Source organism: Nicotiana tabacum, chromosome 10 (assembly GCF_000715075.1).
Source record: "Nicotiana tabacum cultivar K326 chromosome 10, ASM71507v2, whole genome shotgun sequence".
Classification (NCBI taxonomy): Eukaryota; Viridiplantae; Streptophyta; class Magnoliopsida; order Solanales; family Solanaceae; genus Nicotiana; species Nicotiana tabacum.
The window spans coordinates 13,065,565-13,088,102 of NC_134089.1; the positions used below are offsets into that span (position 1 = coordinate 13,065,565).

General features: G+C 37.7%; 1 protein-coding gene across 11 annotated transcripts; it reads left to right on the forward strand.

Moving 5' to 3' along the window:
• The first annotated feature begins 7,646 nt into the window (after positions 1–7,646).
• LOC107791281 (TSL-kinase interacting protein 1) lies at positions 7,647–22,002 on the forward strand. 11 transcript variants are annotated; one of them, XM_075222592.1, is made up of 14 exons: positions 7,647–8,413; positions 15,219–15,486; positions 15,599–15,681; positions 15,782–15,829; positions 15,946–16,055; positions 16,487–16,571; positions 16,662–16,941; positions 17,643–17,777; positions 17,877–18,028; positions 18,127–18,365; positions 18,451–18,781; positions 20,399–20,806; positions 20,896–21,021; positions 21,195–22,002. In XM_075222592.1, the coding sequence occupies exons 2-14, from the start codon at positions 15,261–15,263 to the stop codon at positions 21,423–21,425; spliced, it is 2,454 nt and encodes an 817-aa protein (XP_075078693.1). In that variant the 5' UTR covers positions 7,647–8,413; positions 15,219–15,260; the 3' UTR covers positions 21,426–22,002. The 11 variants fall into 11 exon arrangements, with proteins under 11 accessions (XP_075078693.1, XP_016468795.1, XP_016468803.1 ...); XM_016613309.2 differs by having other exon boundaries at positions 7,656–8,413; positions 15,151–15,486; positions 20,387–20,806; XM_016613317.2 differs by having other exon boundaries at positions 7,656–8,413; positions 15,151–15,486.
• The last annotated feature ends 536 nt before the right edge of the window (positions 22,003–22,538 follow it).

Here is a 22,538-nt window from a genome sequence, read left to right on the forward strand (position 1 = left end):
TTCCTTCCTGATAATTTTATTTTTGTTTTTCTTTTCCTCCTTGTACAGTTCTTTTTATGCTAGTTTCAATGGCATGACATGCATGAGGAATCTCCGGCCCAGTCTTAAAAGTCAATCTAATTCTGAAATAGTAATTCAAGAAATAGAGTGTGATGATGAATCGGAATATGATGAGGATGAGGCCTTTGAAGAGATTAGTAAAGAATTAAGCCATTTTGAAGAAAAACCCAAGCCTAACCTGAGTGATACAGAAACAATCAATTTAGGGGACCCAAATAATGTCAGAGAAACTAAGATAAGTGTCCATCTTGAACCTCAACTCAGGGAGGAGATAATTAAAGCATTGTTTGAGTACAAAGATATTTTTTCATGGTCATATGACGACATGTCGGGTCTAAGCACTGACTTGGTGGTTCATAAATTGCCCACTGACCCGGCATTCCCTCCTGTCAAGCAGAAGTTGAGGAAATTTAAAACTGATATGAGTGTGAAGATCAAAGAAGAGGTCACCAAGCAGTTCGATGCAAAAGTCATTCGGGTCACTCGGTATCCCACTTAGTTAGCCAATGTAGTACTTGTGCCAAAGAAGGATAGCAAGACCAGGGTGTGTGTTGATTACCGTGATCTCAACAAGGCGAGTCCCAAGGACAACTTTCCACTGCCAAATATCCACATTCTGATTGATAATTGTGCCAAACATGAGATTGGGTCTTTTGTAGATTGTTATGCGGGCTATCATCAAATCCTAATAGATGAGGAAGATGCAGAGAAGATAGCATTCATCACGCCATGGGGAACATATTGCTATAGGGTCATGCCTTTTGGTTTGAAAAATGCTGGGGCAACTTACATGAGGGCAATGACAACTATATTCCATGACATGATACATAAGGAGATCGAGGTTTATGTGGATGATGTAATCATAAAGTCTAGAAAGCAGTCTGATCATGTCAGAGATCTAAGAAAATTCTTCCAAAGGCTTCGCATGTACAGTCTTAAGTTCAATCCTACAAAATGCGCATTTGGTGTGCCATTTGGAAAATTGTTGGGATTCATAGTCAGCAGACGAGGTATTGAGTTGGACCCGTCAAAGATCAAAGCTATCCAAGAACTGCCACCCCCAAGGAACAAAACTGAGGTGATGAGTTTATTAGGGAGGTTGAATTACATCAGCAGGTTTATTGCTCAGCTTACGACAACTTGTAAGCCTATCTTCAAACTGTTGAAGAAGGATGATGCGATCAAATGGACAGATGAGTTCAAGAAGCATTTGATAAGATAAAGGGGTACTTATCAAACTCACCTGTGTTGGTGCCACCAGAACCGGGGAGACCTTTGATTCTGTATTTGACGGTCCTGGACAATTCATTCGGTTGTGTGTTGGGTTAGCATGACATCACCGGCAGGAAGAAGCAGACCATCTATTATCTCAGCAAGAAGTTCACATCTTATGAGGTTAAGTACACTCACCTAGAAAGGACATGTTAACTTGGGTGGCACAAAAGTTGAAGCATTATTTGTCATCTTACACTACTTACCTCATCTCTCGTTTGGATCCGTTAAAGTATATCTTTCAGAAGCCTATGCCTACAGGGAGGCTCGCAAAGTGGCAGATCTTGCTCACAGAATTTGACATCGTCTATGTGACTAGAACTGCAATGAAAGCCCAGGCATTGGCCGACCATTTGGCTGAGAACCCAATGGATGAAGAATATGAGCCTTTGAAGACTTACTTCCCTGATGAAGAGGTAATGCATATTGATGAGTTGGAACCAGTTGGAGAGCCAGGTTGGAAACTTTTCTTTGATGGAGCTGCTAACATGAAAAGCGTCGGGATAGGGGCTATACTTATTTGTGAAACATGGCATCACTACCCTGTTACGGCTCAACTTTGTTTCTACTGTACTAACAACATGGGTGAGTACGAGGCGTGCATTTTGGGTTTGAGGTTGGTTGTAGACATGGGTCCAGGAAGTCTTGGTCTTGGGAGACTCGGACCTTCTGGTGCACCAGATTCAAGGGGAATGGGAAACACGGGACCCAATGGTCTTGGAAGACTCGGATTCGGCAATGTTTGCATGATCTTTGTCAACGTTTTCGATCAGTAGAGTTTAGGCATATTCCAAGGATCCATAACGAGGTTGTTGATGCTTTGGCTACCTTGGCATCAATGCTACATCATCCAGATAAGGCTTATGTGGACCCTTTGCATATTTAGGTCCATGATCAGCATGCTTACTATAATGTAGTGGAAGAAGAACTTGATGGTGAGCCTTGATTTCATGATATCAAGGAATATATCAGGATGGGGGTGTATCCAGTACAAGCCACAAGTGATCAAAAGAGAACAATTCGGCGATTGGCAACCGGATTTTTCTTCAGCGAAGGGGTTTTGTACAAAAGGACTCCGGATCTTGGATTGTTGAGATGCATAGATGCTAGACAGGCCACAACTATCATGATCAAAGTACATTTTGGGGTCTGCGGACCGCATATGAGTGGGTACGTGCTGGCAAAGAAGATTTTCCGAGCAGGTTATTATTGGCTCACTATGGAGCGAGATTGTATCAGTTTTGTGCGCAAGTGTCATCAGTGGCAAGTGCACGGAGATTTGATTCATTCTCCACCATCTGAATTACATACAATGTCTGCACTATGGCCCTTTGTTGCTTGAGGCATGGATGTCATTGGACCAATCGAGCCAGTAGTGTCCAATGGGCACAGGTTTATTCTGGTGGCCATTGATTATTTCACCAAGTGGGTTGAAGCTAAAACTTTCAAGTCTGTGACCAAGAAAGTACTGGTCGATTTTGTGCCCTCAAATATCATTTGTCGGTTCGGGATCCCAAAGGTGATCATCACAGATAACAGTGCTAATCTCAATAGTCATCTTATGAAAGAGGTATGTCAACAGTTTAAGATTACACATCACAATTCCACCTCATACCGCCCCAAGGCGAATGGAGCAGTCGAGGCAGCTAACAAGAATATAAAGAAGATACTTCGGAAAATGGTGGAAGGGTCCAAGCAATGGCATGAGAAGCTGCCTTTTGCATTGTTGGGTTATCACACTACTATTCGTACTTCAGTAGGGGCAACTCCTTATTTGTTGGTATATGACATGGAAGTAGTGATACCCGCGGAAATCGAAATCCCATCCCTTCGGATTGTCGTAAAAGCCGAAATTGACGATGATGAATGGGTTAAAACCTGCTTGGAACAATTAAGTTTGATCGATGAGAAAAGGTTGGCAGCAGTGTGTCATGGCCAGTTGTATCAACAGAGAATGGCAAGAGCATTTAATTAGAAGGTGCATCCGCGGAAGTTTGAAATGGGTTAGCAGGTGTTGAGACGTATCCTTCCATATCGGGCCGAGGCTAAAGGCAAGTTCGCCCTAAATTGGCAGGGGCCGTTCATCGTAACTAGAGTGTTGTCCAATGGTACTTTATATTTAACAGACATAGAAGGCAAGTGTGTAGAAATGGCCATCAATTCCAATGCGGTCAAGAGATATAATGTATGATTTCTTTGTTTAAATTGTATTTGTTTGTACTTGGCATGTTTTGAAGATTGGAATGACGAAGGCATTTTGTTCTGCTATCTAAACAGTTTATCCTTTGTTACCCCCATGAGCCTTATTTATTTCCTTTTATACCCCTCTTTTGGAATCAGTAGCAAAGATCAAAAGCGCAAGTGCGAAAGATGAGTAAAGGAAAAAAGAGAAAAGAAAAGAATGAAAAGAGAGAGAAGAAGAAAAATAAAGAGGGAAAGAAAAAAAAAGAAGAAAAATAGAAAGAAATGAATAAAAAGAAAAGAAAAAGAAAAAAAAAACAAAACAACAAAACAACAAAAAGAGAAAAAAAGAAGAAAGAAAAGAAAGAAAAGAAAGAGGAGGAACATAAAAGAAAAATCACAACAACAAAGCAATTTCTACGACATGAACTACGTTCGACCTGATTCCTTTTAAGGATATGTAGGCAGCCTCACGGTTCGGTCCCATCAAAATAAAATTCCAAAAGTCCCCAAGCAAAGAAGTTGGGACAAAAGTTGTGGTTGTTGCAAGAAATTTGATTCCAAAAGTTGTAATTTTGAACCCATTTGAATTGTTTTGAGCCTTTGATACCCTTTCTTTCTAACCCTATCCAAAAGTCCACATTACGATCCAAAGAAAGACCTTCCGATCAGTCTTCGAGAAATGCCAAGTCAAGCAAGTGGAGGTGATTCATATCAGGGGCAACACTCTGGTCCAAGCAGGGAAAAATAATAAAAATGAGAGAGTCTTATTGGTGAAAACTCTCACGGTCACCATAAGGTGACGAGAGCTGAGTCTTATTGGTGAAAACCCTCACGGGAACCGTAAGGCAAAAGTGAGTTGAGAGATGAACAAATGAGAGAGGCTTGTGGTGAAAACCCTTCAGGGCACCGCAGGCCGAACAAGGTCAAGGTTTTGGCGAAGAAGTCAGGTTATGGAAACTCGGGGGCAACAAAGTATGGCAACTGAAAGTTGAGTGGTTGGACAGATTGGGCTGATTAATCCAAAATGCATGTCATGATCATTGGTACCAGCTGTTCCACTCAGATAAGTCTCTTTCCTTTTTAGCAAGTCATCCAGTTTTAGATTTTCTTTATTTTTAACTCTCACGGTCATTGCATTTCAGTTCTTTTGGACTTCATTCTCTAAGATGTTTCAATGTCAGTCTTGGTCAAGCAAATAAGAAAGAATTTCAAAGCTCACTACCATCTTCAAAAATTGCAAAGCATAGTGTAGCCAGAACATACCAAAGATGTCATGATGTAAAGTGGGATATAAAGTACCAGCGAAAGTTCCATCGGCGGAATGATTTAGTAATTTCATGGGAGATGTAGAGGTTTAGTTAAAGGGGTCAGAGGTGTGAAACAACGGTTCGGGTATAGAACACTCGGGTCATCCGAGGTCATGTGGGTTGAAATTCAGTCAGAAAGCCAAGCGGTTCAGGGACAGTTCGGGGAAGCCAGTCAAAACAAAGCACGACAGCGGAGAGACCTTCAACAAGAATGCCATCAACTAACCACCACATTTTAAACTGACAAGATTTTTCTTTGATTAAAACATGGGCAGAAAATTTCGTTTGTTTTAGAGAAACCCTCCGTAAGGAAAATCAAGCACCAGACAGGTTTGACCGTAAATTCTCAAGACCCTCCTGGATAATGGGATTTAATTTAAAATTTTCAGAACCCTCCTGGATAATGGAATTTAGTTTTTAAATTTTCAGGACCTTCCTGGATAATTGGATTTAACTTTAAAAGTTTTTAGGACCCTCATGGATAATGAAATTTAATTTAAAATTTTCAGGACCCTCCTGGATAATGGGATTTATTTTAAAATTTTCAGGACCCTCATGGATAATGGGATTTAATTTTAAAAATTTTCAGGACCCTCCTTGATAATGGGATTTAATTTTGAAATGTCTTCAGGACCCTTCTAGATAATGGGATTTAATTTTAAAAAGTCTTCGGGACCCTCCTAGATAATGGGATTTAATTTTAAAAAGTCTTCAGGACCCTACTGGATAATGAGATTTAATTTAAAATTCTCTGGACCCTCATGGATAATGTGATTTATTTTAAAATTTTCATGACCCTCCCGGATAATGGGATTTAATTTTAAAAAGTCTTCAGGACCCTCCTGGATAATGAGATTTAATTTTAAAAATTTTCAGAACCCTTCTAGATAATGAGATTTAATTTTAAAAAGTCTTCAGGACCCTCTTGGATAATAGGGTGTAGTTTTAAGACCTTCTTAAATAACCAGATTTAGCGGAAGTCATACCTTTAGAAAACATAATTCAGCTTTTAAAAGAACTGTCATTAACTAGGAGTTGTCAGGACCCTCCTGGATAATGGGACCTAGCTTTCAAACTCTTACTAATATTTGGTAATATGATTCAGTTTAACACTCACATATGTGCCCAACTATCAAACTGGGGCAGAAAATTTTCTTTATTTTGTCTATTTTTGTTGAAATCAGGTACTCACTTAGAGAACAGGGAGAAACAATTCAAGTTCAGCAGTCAGGCGCCCACCTGGAGAGCACGAGAATACAATTCAAGTTCAGCAGTCAGGCGCCCACATGGAGAGCACGGGAATACAATTCAAGTTCAGCAGTCAGGAGCCCACCTGGAGAGCACGGGAAAACAATTCAAGCTCAGCAATGAGGAGTCCACTTGGAGAGCACGGGAATACAATTCAAGTTCAGCAGTCAGGCGCCCACCTGGAGAACACGGGAACACAATTCAAGTTCAGCAGTCAGGCGCCCACCTGGAGAATACGGGAATACAATTCAAGTCCAGCAGTCAGGCGCCCACCTGGTGAGCACAGGAATACAGTTCAAGTTCAGCAGTCAGGCGCCCACCTAGAGAGCATGGGAATACAATTCAAGTTCAGCAATCAGGCATCCACCTGGAGAAAGGGAAAGCATCTCAGAGTACAATTCGAGTTCAACAATCAGGCGTCCACCTGGAGAAAAGGGAAAGCATCTCAGATTACAATTCAAGTCAGCAACAAAAGAAGCTCGTGGTAAGAATGCGATTCAACAGTCCAAGGGGATCAACAGAAGTTAAACGCAATAAAGAAAAAAGAGGGAAAGGCATAAAGTTAATCCAAATGCAGAAGTTGATGAAAGACGTGGGCTGCTCAAGACATGCCCGAGGTCACAAGCACTTCATGCCCGGTTTTGATTTGAAAAGCTGAAGAAGAACGAGCTAGCACCTGCAACTAGCAGGCGTCAAGGTTCAAATCCAAAGTCTGCATGAAGAACCATTCAAGACTCAAGATCAAGCTTCGGAAGACTTATAGATAGGAATCGTGTAACTCGTAGTTGATAGGCTTATCTAGTCTTTTTCATGTTTTGATTTTGATGTAATATCAGGACTGCGGACCGGAACCTCGGCGGAACGGCACCTCGACCAGCTCTCCACCTCGGCACACTCCATTATCTCACTCACCTCTAAACTACACGTGGCTTGATTCCTTTATAGCCAAGGATATGTAGGCAGCTCAGATACCAAAGCTCGATCACATTCCCCTCTCTCTTAGTTTTAGTCTCTCCAAATAAGGGTCGGGTCAAAAAACATGTCTAGTCGTTCTTTGTCTGAAAAATACTTCGTCTTTCCAGTAAAAAAGGGGTAGTTGTAGACATGTGATTTTTGACCCTCCCAAGATTTTTCATATTTTAGCACGTAAATATTTAATTTAGGCCTAATATAGCTATTTCAACTCATTTTTACTCTTTTACTTTTATGTTATTACAAGAAAACGAAAATTACAAAAAATAGGTTCATTAATGTTTTGTAGTCATTTTTAATCTTGAAAAAATACCAAAAAATAGTTTTGTTTTAATGGTCAGTCTTATTTTGATAATTATTTTTACTTAAGTAGAGCTAATTAATATTTTCGATAATACTTTTAGTTAATTAAGCTAATTTTGAACATAGCTAGTCATAAAGGACCAAGTTTCTAGCCAATTCCTTAAGTTCAATATCTAATACCCATTAAGCTAATCTTAGAGACCCTTCTAGACTCTTCTTTGGAACAAAAAATAAATAAAAATACCCTAAGGACCTAAGAGCAATAAGCTGAAAATACACAAATAAAAATAAAGACGCCTGAAAAAAATAAAAAGAAAGAGGCATCTGAAAAAAGCTAAGCGCCGATAACACCAAGGACGACCCCCCTTCTGAACGGATCTTCTTCACCACACCCCTAAAATCAATACAACACACAGAACACCCAGAAGCCAGCGACGAGCTCGTTGATAAACATACACACAGTCGCCGCTGGACAGAGAACCTGCGAACACCATAGCCATCGCTGCTTCTGCTTCTTCCCATTAACAACAACCCAACCCCCGAAATACACATCTGCCTTTTTCTTAGATTCCGATCTTCGGTCTCAAATATGGAGTACGGTTATGTCTAGTTGAGTTTGATGTTTCCGGCGTTGTTCGAGTGTTGTTGTTGTTTGACATTTTGTTTTTGTGGAACAAGTTCCTGTTGTTCATTCAATTGTATTTCAGAGCTGAAATCCTTGTAATAGTTGGGAGTACTCATCAGTTGAAAGACTATTTCAGTCGAATTTTGGAATCGGAACTGCTGTACCTTTTAATTGTTTCTTCATTATTGAATATTTTGGGCTACCAGTGTTGTCGATTAGAGGTTTTGTTTGATCTTGTTGCTTAGGAGTTTCAAAACAGTCCAAGCGTACGAGTTTCAAATTCAATATTAAGCTCGGTTGAAGGTAGTTTGTTTCGAATTTGACGAGGTTTCCGGTTCGAGGTTTCGATTTTGCCTGCGATTCTTGCTCGACTTTGCTGATGTTCTTTCTCTCAAATTTGGAAGTTAATATCTGAATCAGTCGACCCATTTTCTAATTTCAGGTTCATTTCTTCTCAATTTCTCGATGTCTTGTGATTTTGTGTTATGTGTTTGATGAATATTGAGATATTAGCTTACTGTTTCTAGCATGTCTTGGTTTAAATTTTACTGGAATTGCCAGAGCAAATATTGTTGGTTCATCTAAACTCCTCTCTTTTATCTGTTTAATCTTTGTGTTCGCATATGGTATTAATGTACGTATTGGTTCATTTTTCTTAGTGAAGCTTCATGTTATGAGTTGCTTTTATTGAATACTCTGTTCATGCACGGTTTTAAAGCCTATGAATGACCTATTCAATAAATGATACAACATTCTTTGATTCTCCTTCATCTAAGTTAAAGATTCATGTTTATGTTTGTCATTTTTTGTTTGCTCGATTAAGGTCAATTAACTGCCATATTCAGTGAGCTTTGATTCATGAATTGTCCAAAATTAGAGCTTCACTTTAAAGCAAAGCTTACCTTAGCTTGTGAATTACTGGAAATGACTATTTTTACTCTTTAAGGGAATTTTGGTATATGTAATGTGATTTCATCATTTTGAACTCCTAACAATGGTCATTACAGATCCCGGATAAATATGAGAAAGATTTTAAACTTAAGAAAGTCTCTCTTGTTCTTGTTCTATTTTTCTTAATTGTTCGGATCGATAGGAGCATGTTTTAGGCGCGATTAATAAATAAACTATCATGACCATAGGTACGGTTCCCGTGACATAGTTACGATGTCTAATTCTCAATTCGGGTGTGCATTTCATGTGACCCCGTTCTAATTTCCAACAAGGTTAAATAGAATGTGTCGTGGACCGCGGGTGCATTTATGTGACATGGTTCAAGACATATTTTAAATGACGTTGCAATCTTCCTAAAAATACATAAGAGCGGTTAATAAGTTAAAATTGAACCATAGGCTAAAATATGTATTAAAATCAGATAATAGGCCAATTATAACAGTTGAGCGACCGTGCTAGAACCACGGAACCCGGGAATGCCTAACACCTTCTCTCGGGTTTAACGGAATTTCTTACCTGGATTTCTGGTTCACGGACTGTAAAACAGAGTCACTCTTTCCTCGATTCGGGACTTGAACAGGTGACTTGGGACACCCTAAATTATCCCAAGTGGCGACTTTGAATTTCTATAAATAAATAATCCCGTTTCGATTGTCACTTTAAGTTGGAAAAAACTCTCTTATATACCCTTCCGGGGGTGTAGGTAAAAAGGAGGCGTGACACATACATGTTAATTTAAAAGGAAAATTCACCAAATCTTGTACTTGTTATCATGAAGTGGATATGGTATAAACAATCACTGAAAAGTTCGTTATTTTATATTTTAACAATTAACTTCTTTTGAGGGAGAAAAACTCAAAACAAAAAGTCCCAGACTTAGACATATTATTTTGAATCCTTTGTTGTCACAAAGGGGGATGACAGAGTCGATAAGTAGTTGCAACATATCTTAAATATGACAGAATTGACAAATAATTGCGATATATCCCAAATGGTGTAGTAACTAACTTAAAGTTGCTAAACAAAAAGATGTTTGAGCTTTGAGAATAAAGAATCTTTTAGTAGAGAATGCTTTAATCCTCTTAATGGACGGATCCAATACGGATTAAGAATAGTTGAGCAAGAACTTCAATATCAAATGATTAAATAAAAAATAAGTGAAAATAGAGAGAGGAATGAGGAGGGGGCTAGGGTTGGGGACTTGGGGTAAAGAATTAAGGTGAGCACTTGAATGAGTTTTGTTCCGGCATTGTAGGGTTGCGTTACTCAATCTTAAGAGGTGCAAGTTTCCTCGACTTTTAATGTAACTATAACCAAAATTAATTTTTAATTAATATACCAAAACCAATAAATTATCGTTACCAAAATGATAAAAAATCTATTATTCCAAATAGAGATTAGGGTCATGATTTATTGATTGTAAATTCCACCATAATCCTTCCCATCTTTTGTTTTTCTTTAGAAGATTTAACTCAAATGGCCGTCTACCTAATTTCATAAATTAAAATAATCAACAAACATAATATATATATATAAAATCTATATATATCGTCTAGAAAATATAAACATTGAATCTGGTCGGGTATTTGTGTAACAATCCCTTTTCTTTATCATGATACACATTCTTATTCCTCCCTAACAAAGTATGAATCAATATAAGTCATTAAATTGTGATACTATTAAGGTAAATGTAAATGACAATTTTGCCCCCATGTGTATGGAGTTCAAAGGGTTGAAGTTAAAACTTAAATTTGAACATAAGAGGTTAATTAGTTTAAAAGGAAAATTTGAACATAAGAGGTTAATTAGTTTAAAAGGAAAATTTGAAGGGGAAATATCTTAATTCTCTTATTTTTTTTCCTCATGTGTGTGTAATTTTCATCATATTGTAAACTTTTGTTCCTCTCCTTTCCTTTCCTTTCCTTTCCTTTTCAATTTCCCCTGTGACCAATCGATCCATTCCTAATTCGAATCTACTTTCCTTTTTTCCACTTTGCTTCTTTCTGCCGGTGCCGCCTTGCCGCTTGGGTTCCTGACGGCGTTCTTCATTCAACTTCTCCGGTGATTTTTCCGGTAACTGTTTTTAACTCTTCCTACTCCGAAACCGACCTGAATTACGTGAATTTTGCCCTAATTTTCCTGTTTTATTTGTTTAATTATTAGATTCAAAGCTTTAATTTCATTATCTGTTGCTGATTAGTGTTGGTATGGAATTATATAGTACATTATTCCTCAGGAACTTATCTGTGGTCTATAGAAATTCGCAATTGCTGATTTTAGGCTTTTCCCGTATTCAATTTTGGTAGAATTTGATTGATTTCTAGTTTAATTTATGATGGATATAACTTAGGCTATAGGTGATAGGAAACCAAAATATCTAGTTATAATAAGCTTGAACTAAATTAAACGAAGTATGTTGCTTTCGTAGCAAGCTTTAATTTTTTGGACCAAAACATAGTAGAACAATGTGCAATTAGAGAGCTATGAACATGATATATGGATGAGAACAACATGAACTTTAGTTTCATCTAAAATCGAGCACGAGAAATAATAGCTATGTGATATGTCTCCTTGAATCTCATGAATTAAACTTGGGTTCTTGGGGAGTCATAACTCCACCACCCGTTTACCTTGGATTCCTTTGCTACCAATCCCTTTGTGATGTCTAGCGGGATTGAGATCTTGCCTAATTGAGTATAATCAAGACCGATAAAGGAATTGTATCTTTATATTGTAACATGGCAGGCTAAAAGTAAGTACTCTCTCTGTTCCGTTTTATGTGACATTATTTCTTTTTTGGTTTGTTCCAAAATGGTCTATACCTTTTAATTTTTAACTTTAAACGTCTCATTTTACCCTTAATGACATGATTTTATAGCCACATAAATGTCATGACATGTCTTTTTTTAAAATAGATGTCATGACATGTTCAAGACCACAGGTCTCAAAAAGCTTTTTTTCTTTCTTAAACCCTATACTCGGTGTCGTCGCATAAAAGGAAATGGAGGGAGTGCATAACTGAGGAACTAGTTGTGAGACGCTTAAAGCCTTATCAATCACAGTGCCGCCCTGCATCCTTTCGGTGACTTATATCAAATAGGATAGCGGACATTTTGAGAGCAAACTGTCATCAATACACAGCTTAAAGCACAAACTCTTTCATTTTATGACTTTTTGGATGAATTGAAAAATGTATATTATATCGATTTACCTGTAGAGTTCTTGCTGGTGTTGTCAAAGACGAGAAGCGTAGAAAAGAGTCTCAGATTTTTGGAGCTTTAAGCTCAAAGCACAATAGAAGCATGAGCTTTAGTAAAAGAAGGTGCAATGAAGCAAGAAAAATATGTAAGGCCAGAAAAATAACCATAAACACTAAAAGCAATTATATGAATAAAGTACCAAAAGGTCTTTATAAAAAAAGAGTAACTGAAAACTATAATTAAGGGAGATAGATGAAGTAAATACTATGCAAATTAAAGACTATGCAAACACCAATTAAGTTCAAACACCAATTAAAATTTTGATTTAGATTCAAAACTGCAATCAAGTGACTAGTATTAATCTCTAAATTCCTTTTCCTAAAAAGTAACAAGTTCATTAATTAACAATTAATTCATCTCTTTTCCACTTGTATATTTTGATTTTTAACAAGTAAATAATGGTTGTAATAATATTAATAATAAACAACATGGCACTAAGATGATATATTCGAATAGTGAAAAGAAAAAAATGTGTTCCTACACTGTGGGTAGCAAGGGAGCTGTGGGATATATTCCGAAACCTGTTAGGGGTTGGGCAATGCCCAGATCATTTACAAATGCATATCTGAGCTAGTTTGGAGGAAAACACGAAATGTATACTATTCCCAATGTCATTTGGTGGATTTCGGAGAGGGAGAAAAATCAGAGATATTTTGATGGAGTATCGGTTCCTATTCATATTAACCTCAACGTGTTTACTGACTCTTTCATTTTGCTGTCGTTGTAAATATGTTAACAATGTAGATGGACCGTATTAATTCCCAATTTTGTTGAACCAGTGACCTACTGCATGTACTTATTTCGTTACATGCTTACTTTATTCCTAAAAGAAAACAACTAGTTTGTGCACAGAAGAATTATGATGTAAGTAGAAGACATGAATTCTGCAAGCTTTAGAACATTCATGTATTTAATTTGAATGGCACCTCTGTGTATAATTCCATAGTTTCTATAACTAATTTGTGACTTTACTAAAGCAAAAAAATAAAAAAATCAACAGCAATATGTGAGTTTACTGCAATCATTCCTTTTCATCCTTTATCCATTCGAGCTTCTATTTGCATAATGAACTAGTTTTCTAAATAAAAGCAATTCCAATTTACCTTTAATTGATCTACTTTAGAGATATTTTTCTATGTGCATGTGCAGGCGCCACACACACATATACGTATATATATTTTGATAGGGACACATATGTATATGCATGATACATATGCGTAAAATTTAGGACATCAACCAACATGATTTAAACTTTTGGAAAGCTGTCTCAGTTTGCATTGTAGATTTCTAAATATTTAGTTTTCAATTTACTGTTTTGAAAACCTTTGGGTTGAATGTTTTAAGAAAAATATATGAAAGGTTGTCCGAAGTATTCAATATGTATGATGGAGAACAATTAAAAAAGAAAAATGATTCGCGTGTGGGTAATTTTCAGTTGATACTCTTTATCCATGCATGATAAACTTTTCTAGGCTCTCTATAATACTCCCGCCATCCCAATTTATGTGACACCATTTGGATTTCGAGTGTCAAATTTCTTAATTTGGATCGTGAATTTGGAGAATGGGAGCCTTGGCATAGCTGATAAAGTTGTTGCCATGTGACCAGGAGGTCACGGGTTCGAGCCGTAGAAACAGGCTCTTGTAGAAATGCTGGGTAAGGCTGCATACAATAAACCCTTGTGGTCCGGCCCTTCCCTGGACCCCGCGCATAGCAGGAGCTTAGTGCACCGGGTTGCCCTTTTGGCCATGAATTTGGACATAGAATTTAAAAAAAAAATTGAAATAAAATTTACATATTTGGGAACTACATAAAATTATAAGTCACAATAATTAACAATTCAAAATATTTAAAACGCGTAAGAAAATATCGCTGTCAAAGAAAAACTTGTTTGACTCTCGAAATTCGAACGGTGCCACATAAATTGGACGCAGGGAGTACTGTATTTACCTAATTACTTTTAGTTGCTTCAGGTTCTTAAATATTTACTTCTCCAGATTCCTCGTTGACCAAGACTATGGTTTGCCAAACTTATTCTTTTCAGTATAACATTCACTCAAATAGTTTTGGAGATATTTATATGTTGTTGCTTTAGCATATTAAATATCTTGGTTTTCTTTTAGAGTTATTAGTAGGTTGACTAACAATATTGTATCCTACTTTCATGGGGATTATGGTTTCTACGACTTATTATCATTTAGAAAACACCCATACTTCGGCTATAGCTTTTAAGTTCCATTGATGAATCTTATGATTCGCTGAAACCAGTTTCGTCTAAGGTTTTTCGATAAGATCCTCTCTACCAAGTATGGTTTGAGACTGAGTTGAACTGTCAGTTCTTCCACATTTATTCCTGGTTGCTTTAACACATGAGGTATACTGAAGCTATTGTAACATTTAGGGGTTGTTTGGTATGATGGATAAGCAAAAGTAACCCTGGGATAAATATTTAGTATCACCTATCCCTTGTTTGGTTACTAATTCTGAGATAAGTTATCTCAGAATTAGAAACAGTACCGGGATAACTTATACCTGCTAGAGAGTGGAATAGTTATCCCAGGTTAAAGCAGTAAAATTGATAATTCCAAAATTAATACAACATACCAAGCAGTCAATAAGAAATAATACCAGCATAACTAAACCCAGATAACTAATCCCAGCATAACTTGTCTTCAAACCAAATGACCCGTTAGTTCTTTTACGTCTTTTTTCTTTTTTAGTCCTTTTTTTTTGTCTCGTCCTTTTTCCACCTTGAAATTAGTGCATACCTGATCTCTTACCAGGATAATGGATCTTGAAGGGTACATATTCTGAGCATGTGCATATGCATGGATTTATATGGTGTAGTATGTTGATATATACAGAGAGCAATGTTATTTCCTGAGTCTGCAAGTCTGACTGTATGTGTCTTATTCAATCTTGAATTTCTCTGTTTGAATGTTGAGTGGTCTTTTATTTGCTCTGATAGGTACCTTTTTATCTGCACATATTATCAGTTGGATTGGAGGTCTGAGAAGTATCTTCGGGTGTTTGTAGTTGAAAGTAGAATGCAAAGCTAGTACTTCGGATGACTTCAACATGCAAATGGAGCCACAGGTCTCCTTAGAGTGTGACAGATGCCTCCATCCTGAGACACTTATGTGCAAGGATGGAGTTTCTGATGATACACAACATCCTGCAGCAGCACAGCCAGTGATAACCTCAGAAGATCATCCTGCTGCACAGCTGTCCGTGCTGATATATGATCATGCAGTGACACAGCAGGTATCATTGTCCCAAGACCAGGTTATGCTGCAGAAACCAGGTATGTCATCAAAATATGTGCTTTATCTTATCTGTCTTAGACTTAATTGTTCTCTAGTTGCTGATGGCTAACTTGTCATTTCTGCTGCTGGGATATTTATTACCAATGCCAGCCAAAAGGCAGACACGTCAATGGGCTGCATGGACACGTCAGGAGGAAGAAAGCTTTTTCTCTGCACTGCGACAAGTTGGCAAGGTATTCACTGTGTTTGTGTATATATAGCTGGCTTCCTTTTTAGTTTTTGTTTTTCTTGTGGGATCAATAATGACTGTGGATGTGACACTTACTTTTTCAGAACTTTGAGAAAATTACTAGTCGTGTGCAGAGTAAAAACAAGGATCAGGTGATATATGGTGTCATTTATTTATTTAATTATCCAGATATCTTTTTTACCATGGTTATTGCTTCACTTATCTTTTCCTTTTTTTTTTTGACACCTTTATTTCTTTGATTTGTCAGGTCAGACATTATTATTATCGTCTTGTGAGGCGTATGAACAAGTTGTTGGGTCCGGAACTTAGTCTTGATGCCAAAAATTCCAAGGACACTAATGCTGCAATGCTGCGATGGTATGTGGGAAGCATCACCTAGTCATTTACCTCTCTCTGGTTGTTTCAAACTAATGAAAGTTTGGCCGGAAATGATTTTGTGCCATTTCGTTAGCAGCATGATCCTCTTTTAATCCATTTTTATGACATAGAAGCTGCTATGGTTTAATGTAAGGATGGGTTCAAAGTTTCCTTTTAGCTTTTAAAATATTATATTATGACTGTGGAAATTATGTGTGAGGAATGCTACACTTATGTCTCCCGGTGGTGAAGTGAATCAGCTGTATGATATGTTAAATATTTGCTGGTTTGGAGAAGTAAACCAGTGACTTTGTCTGTCTATCTGCTACAAATTTATAATGTGAAGTTGGAGCAAATGCAGCTTAGTTTTGACACTTGTACATGTTAAATAGCTACTTGTAATAATATAGCTACCTTGACTTTGACTGTAGGTGGTCTTTACTGGAAAAGTCTAGCTGTAAAGCTTCAAAGCTTCACTTGAAACCACGGAGATTTAAAATATTTATCGAGACTTTGGTCAGTCAGAACATCAACTTTTTGTGCCCCATGTTTCAGCATGATTTCTTTATTCTTAGTTGGACTAAACAAACATTTATTGTCATAAAGGAGAGTCAGCTGTTGAAAGACCGGAAAAAGAATGTAAGAAGGCGTCCTTCTCAAGGAGAAAGTAGTTCTACAGCTGCTGCATCTCTTTCAAGTCATAGCAGAGTGTCAACTAATGATAGTCGGACAGTTAAAGTGGTTCTTCTGGACAACCAGGACGTACAGAAATTTGGATCTGGAAAAGGCTCTTCTCTAAAACGCCATGTGACTATGGGTGTAAATAGAAGCAACACAAAAGTAGACTCTTCTCCAGTGAAAAATGCTAGACATCGACGAAAGATAGGTTTGTTAGTTATAAAGCTCATGAATGAATTGCAGTTATTGCTTCTTTGGCTTTTACAAAGGGGAGCCTTGGAGCAATAGTAAAGTTGTCTCCGTGTGACCTATAGGTCACAGGTTCGAGCCGTGGAAGCAGCCACTAATTCTTGCATTAGGGTAGGCTGTCTACATCACACCCCTTGGGGTGAGGCCCTTCTCCGGACCCTGTGTGGATGCAGGATGCTTTGTGCACCGGGCTGCCCTTTTGCTTCTTTGGCTTTTATGCTTTCCCTGCATCTTCTAGCAAATCATATGTTATAGATATAGATTGCTCCATATTGGATATATAAGGGCATAACTGGTTTATAAAGATCTCGGGCTACTCCTACCATTCCATATGTTTTGAGTATAGGTGTTTCATTTTACATGGACATATGTGTTTTGGTCTTCTTCCACTCTTACATACTACTTTCAGATGGGATCACAAAAATATCTGACTGCATTGCACATACCATGGCAGTGGCAAGCTAAAACGTTCTCTTCATCCCACCCTCCATACCTTAACTGACATTGTTCAGAGGAGCGTTAACAGTGATATTCCTATCACTGATATAGTCTGTCTACTGCTTTGTCTTTTTTCTTCTGGTGTTCTTTTGCTTTTGATTTTCCTAAATAACAAAGTCGTCTCCGAGTTCAACTCTTGATTGTATCGTCTCTGGGTGGCAGGTTCTGTATCAACAGCTGCATATAAAAGGTGGGAGAAGGCTGCAATTGCTGGAGTTTCATTGGTAGCTGATGCTGCCGAGCATTTGGAACGGGCAACTATCGATAAAGATGTTGGACTGGTCCAGAATTCACAGGGTTAGCAGTTAGCTGCAGCTTTTCCTGTTGCCATTGAGGATTGCTGATTCCATCAAATGTATCTAACTTCTTGCCATCCTTTTTGTGAATAATTTGCAGGTATAAATGGATTTGAACATGTCGGGAAAGATGTGCCTTCTTTGCCGACTTTATCACAAAATCTGTTAAATGAGACCAATTTACAGAGTTGTATGAAACTCAAGCTCCAGCTGTTTCCTGTTGATGAAGGAACTAGAAGAGCCCTGGAAATGGTAGGTCAAGTAAATCTCTTTGCTGTCCTGTGGTTAACTGGTTACTACATTTGACGTCAAATTTATTTGCTATCACTTCTCTTTCCTTTCTGTGTCAGGATAATCATAACCCATACTTGGAACTCACTCTAAGTAATAGGAAAAAGATGTCATCCATTTTGGAACATCTCAATCGTAAATGGGGAAGCTCGAGCATAGCAACTGGAAAACTGGTGCTTTTTCCTTACCATGTTCAGATGGAAAACCTGGTGCAATCCCTGAGATGGACCAAAGATACTACACTAAGTGCTGCAGATGTATATAATCTGATTGGAAGCCCTCCAGTTTTCCGTCTCAGGTCTGTGTTTTACATTTTCTTTTTGTATCCTTAAGAATTTATCTCTGCAGTAGCTGTGCAACTGACTTATTTTTCCTTCTTTTAGATATGGTTGGTTTCCAAATTCTGAGCTTGGAACGTTTCAAGCACCATTGTCATCTACCACTCCCTTTACACAAAATACTAACACTAACATAACAGAAGAAAAGAATGAGGAAGTACTAGCATCATCCCATGGTAAACTTGTACGTTTTTCTAAAGAACCACTAGTTTCTAACCCAAGAATGACTGTGACATCCTCCTCAACCGAGCTGTCTGGTGAGTCAAACTTGCAAGCTACCATGGGTGTGAATACCTACAATTCGGATCATAATGAAACTCTGCTAATGCATAGACGGGATAACGGAGCTATAACCACAGAGAAACAAGTTGAGATGGTATTTTCTTTTCTTTAGTTTCACTCTCATTATCAGTCTAGCTTGATTTGCTCTGTAGAAAATAGGAAAACTGACAATTCAGTTGAATTCTTTTTGGTTCTTCTACTATCAGCTGATGTTATGTTTGCTTCCATTGTCTGCTTTTTGTGTGATGATTAAAGTCACAGCACACCTTTTTGTAACTTAGTTATCCTATTACATGATGGATTTCAGTAAACTTGGGTCAGTTTTATAGAGGCTATTCTATTCTTCTAGTATTTGAATTACGCTCTGGAGGTGTTGCGGGAGCTTATCCTATGTCAGATGTGTTGAAGACCAACTTATCTTGATGATGCAATAGTTTGTTAAGGAAATAATTATAGATACAATTTTTTTGCGAGATGGTTAGCATTAGGTTTTAGTCTGAGATAAGAGACAAAGTAAAATCTGCTGGTAAAATGTCAAACGGGATAAGGATCCCATAGAAAGAAACCGCCTATTTTAAGTAGCATCCCAGGACACATCATTTTTTCAGGAGTACAGTGATCATGAAAATGTGTGCATTTGAATCAGGGAAGGAAATACTAACGGAATTGTTCCAAGTAGCAAACAACCTTGCTATAATCTTGATGTTCGAGAGAGGGTGATTGAGGGGATCTAGGGATTAAGTCTTATTCCTAATTTGGATCCTGTGCCCGCTGTCTTGAGAAGTTTGTTGTGTGATAAATCTTTATGTATTAATTTCTTGTCAGTCTAATTTTTTTGAAAATTGTCCAAAGGCTAAAAGCCTGAGCAGTTGATCCAATATTTCTAAAATGGTCAGTAAAACCATGACTGTAAAATCACCCACATGCAGAAGGAACAAAATTAGGCAATAAAAGATATCCCCTTTAGATCAGCTATTACCAAAGTGAGTACTCAGTCACTAAGCTAGGGAAACTCAAAATATACTGTATAAACGTATTATGTGACAAGAAGTTAACAATCGTAACACATTTTTCATTTAGCACTTGTTTGTCTTAGGGGCAGATGCAGCGTGCCAATGACGGGTTCAATTGAATCCATAGCTTTTGAACACAGAGTAAAATTTATATGTAAAAAATTTGTTAAAATTGAAAAAATAGTAGATATGAACCCATAACTTTAAAAATATAATGAGCTTTAAAAATATAATGGGTTCAATGCTCAAAACCTTAAAAGTTGAACCCATAGAATTTAAATCCTTGATCCGCCTCTGGACTTTGTCTGATTGGTAAGTGAAGTTATCAGTTTCCAGTTCATGCCAAGATAATGATTGCGTAAACCATGTTTTTACTTACTGGGAAGAAACTGAAGTTTTATCATCAGATGTTCAAGTTGAAGCAAATGAATTTTGAGGTTCTCCCTATTTTATTCTGGTTGTGTTGTGTGTTAAGGGCAGTCATTTTTGCTTTAAAAGAAGGTTGGATTGCATATCATTGAATCAGTTGCGACTTAGCGATCTAAACTAATCTACCTCTCTCTACGAAATCAAAAAACTTTCTCAAGAAAAGGTGTCTCATTAACAGCTAAATGTGCCAAACTTATGATATTTTTCTTTGATTGCTTATTATTCTATTCCTGAATATTTACTTTGCTTTCTGTTAGCATGATATGCAGGGAAGCAAGAACAGTGCTTTATCAGCAGGGGACTGGGAAGATAGCCTTACCAACATAAGTGTTGGAGATCTTCTCTCTGATGCACCTGACGATGAGGAAACAGACTGCATTGAATCAACTTTACCTGGAAGCTCTCACTTTCTCCAGCAGATGCCATTTAGCTGTGACTCGTTTGACGCAGCGATTGCTGCTCATATATATAAACATCAGAGCAAAGCTGAATCTCAGATGGCTCTTCCACCTCAAGCATCTTCCATTTGGAATGCTGAAGATACATGTGATGCTTTTGCATTTCAAAAAGATGTTGCTTTCAGACGTACAGCGAACAATTCATCCAGCAATGTTGGTGCAGAGAACCGCCAGCACATTTCTCAGTCATCTTCCCTATTGTTGGATGCAGGAGTAAAGGTTTATGTCAAAGAGAATCTTTTCAAGCATGCATCAGTTTTGGCTAGTTACAGGTGGAGCTTATACATCAACTTTATTTTCTTTTGCAGGATTTGCCTGGGAAAATGGAACCTTTAACTGATGAACTTGCTCATGAAGATCCAGTGGATGAGTGTCATGCACAAGCTTTGGGTGGTTCTACAAAGGATCTTAGTGGGCTCTCTGACATATATTGGGTAAATATTTTCTTACTTGTCCTGCTTATACATCTGAATGGAGATGTTTTGGATAATTAACGTCTGCCTTTTTGCTATTAGTTGTGTTGGCATTGTTTACTTTATACATACAACCACCTAGTATGTCAGCTTCAGGCGTGTATTTACCTAATTCCTCTTTTTCAACTTTGCAGCCAGACTCTTTAGGACCGCTAGAGTTGGACGCACCTTCATGTAGATATCATAGTGAAGACCTAATTTTAAGTGATAATAGTCTTGGTGGCTTGAACCGCCTCATAGCTAGCAGTCTGGATGCATTTCAAAATTGCTCGTTCTTTGGGTTGGACAAGAAAGAGCCTGGATCTACTGTTGAAGCTGTAGAGACTACTTCATTAGCAGATTACAAGATCGGTGCTAAAGTCTAAGTTTCCTGAAATTGGAACAAGAGTAAGCGCGGTTTATTGTTAAATTTAGTTTGGCTGACTTATAGAGGTGTCGCAGCAACCTCAAGTCCAGAACTTCCTGCATGCGCAAGTAAGCATGGCTCTTGAAAAAAGAGAAGGGTTGAATGGGACAAAGGTTCTTAATGTACAGAACATTAACTTTGAGAATATTTCAGGTGTCTCTGGATCTGTACATTGTGTAGATTTATGTGCAGAGGGTGAAAATGCCAAATCATTTGGTTTTTGCACTGATGGATCTTGGATATTCTGGACTTTGGCATGACAAAATTGATATTGATACAAGATATTCGATTACAAAAACAATGTGCATTTTAGAAAAATAAGTCACTTGTTTGAAAAAGGTATTTGATGTTTGGAGGAAGGGGAAAGGAAATTGGGTTGAAAAGAACGTCCTAAACTTTCAAACTAAAGAATGTTCTTGCGTTTGGACATTTAAAAGTCTCCACCTTTCGTTCCCTTTTCTTACTTTGCCCGTGCTTTGTATGAAATAGACATTGGGAAACAAATCTTCAAAATATTCACTATTTCCTCTCCAAAATCCAGGCATCAGATTATCGCCAGGAAATTTTGTCAAAATGTACTCCATGGTCCATCCTGCTGTAATATTATGTGTATAAAACCTTATATTCTGTTTAAGTTTACATTGTCTCTCTTTGCTAGATAAACAACAGGAACATTATAGATTATGGATCAGCAACGCCAGCCGATTTATTTTCCTTCCTATATTCTGGCTATTGAATACATTAACGGTGGTAGGTCGGATAATCAGTAAAGCATCCATTGACGGTAAGGAAGCTGGCTTTTATCATTTGTAACACAGCAAGAACATGAATCAGAAACCATTCATCAACTTTACTGGCTGCTTTGGTGCACTAAGCTCTCATTATGTGCGGGGAAAAGTCGGACCATAAAGGGTCTATTGTATGCAGCATTACCTTGCAGAAATAGGTTATTTTCACGGCTCGAACACGTGACCTCCTGGTCACATGACAGCAACTTTACCAGTTACGCCAAGGCTTCCCCTTTATTCATCAACTTTACAAGAGGGTAGAAATGACACCAGATAGCCGCTTG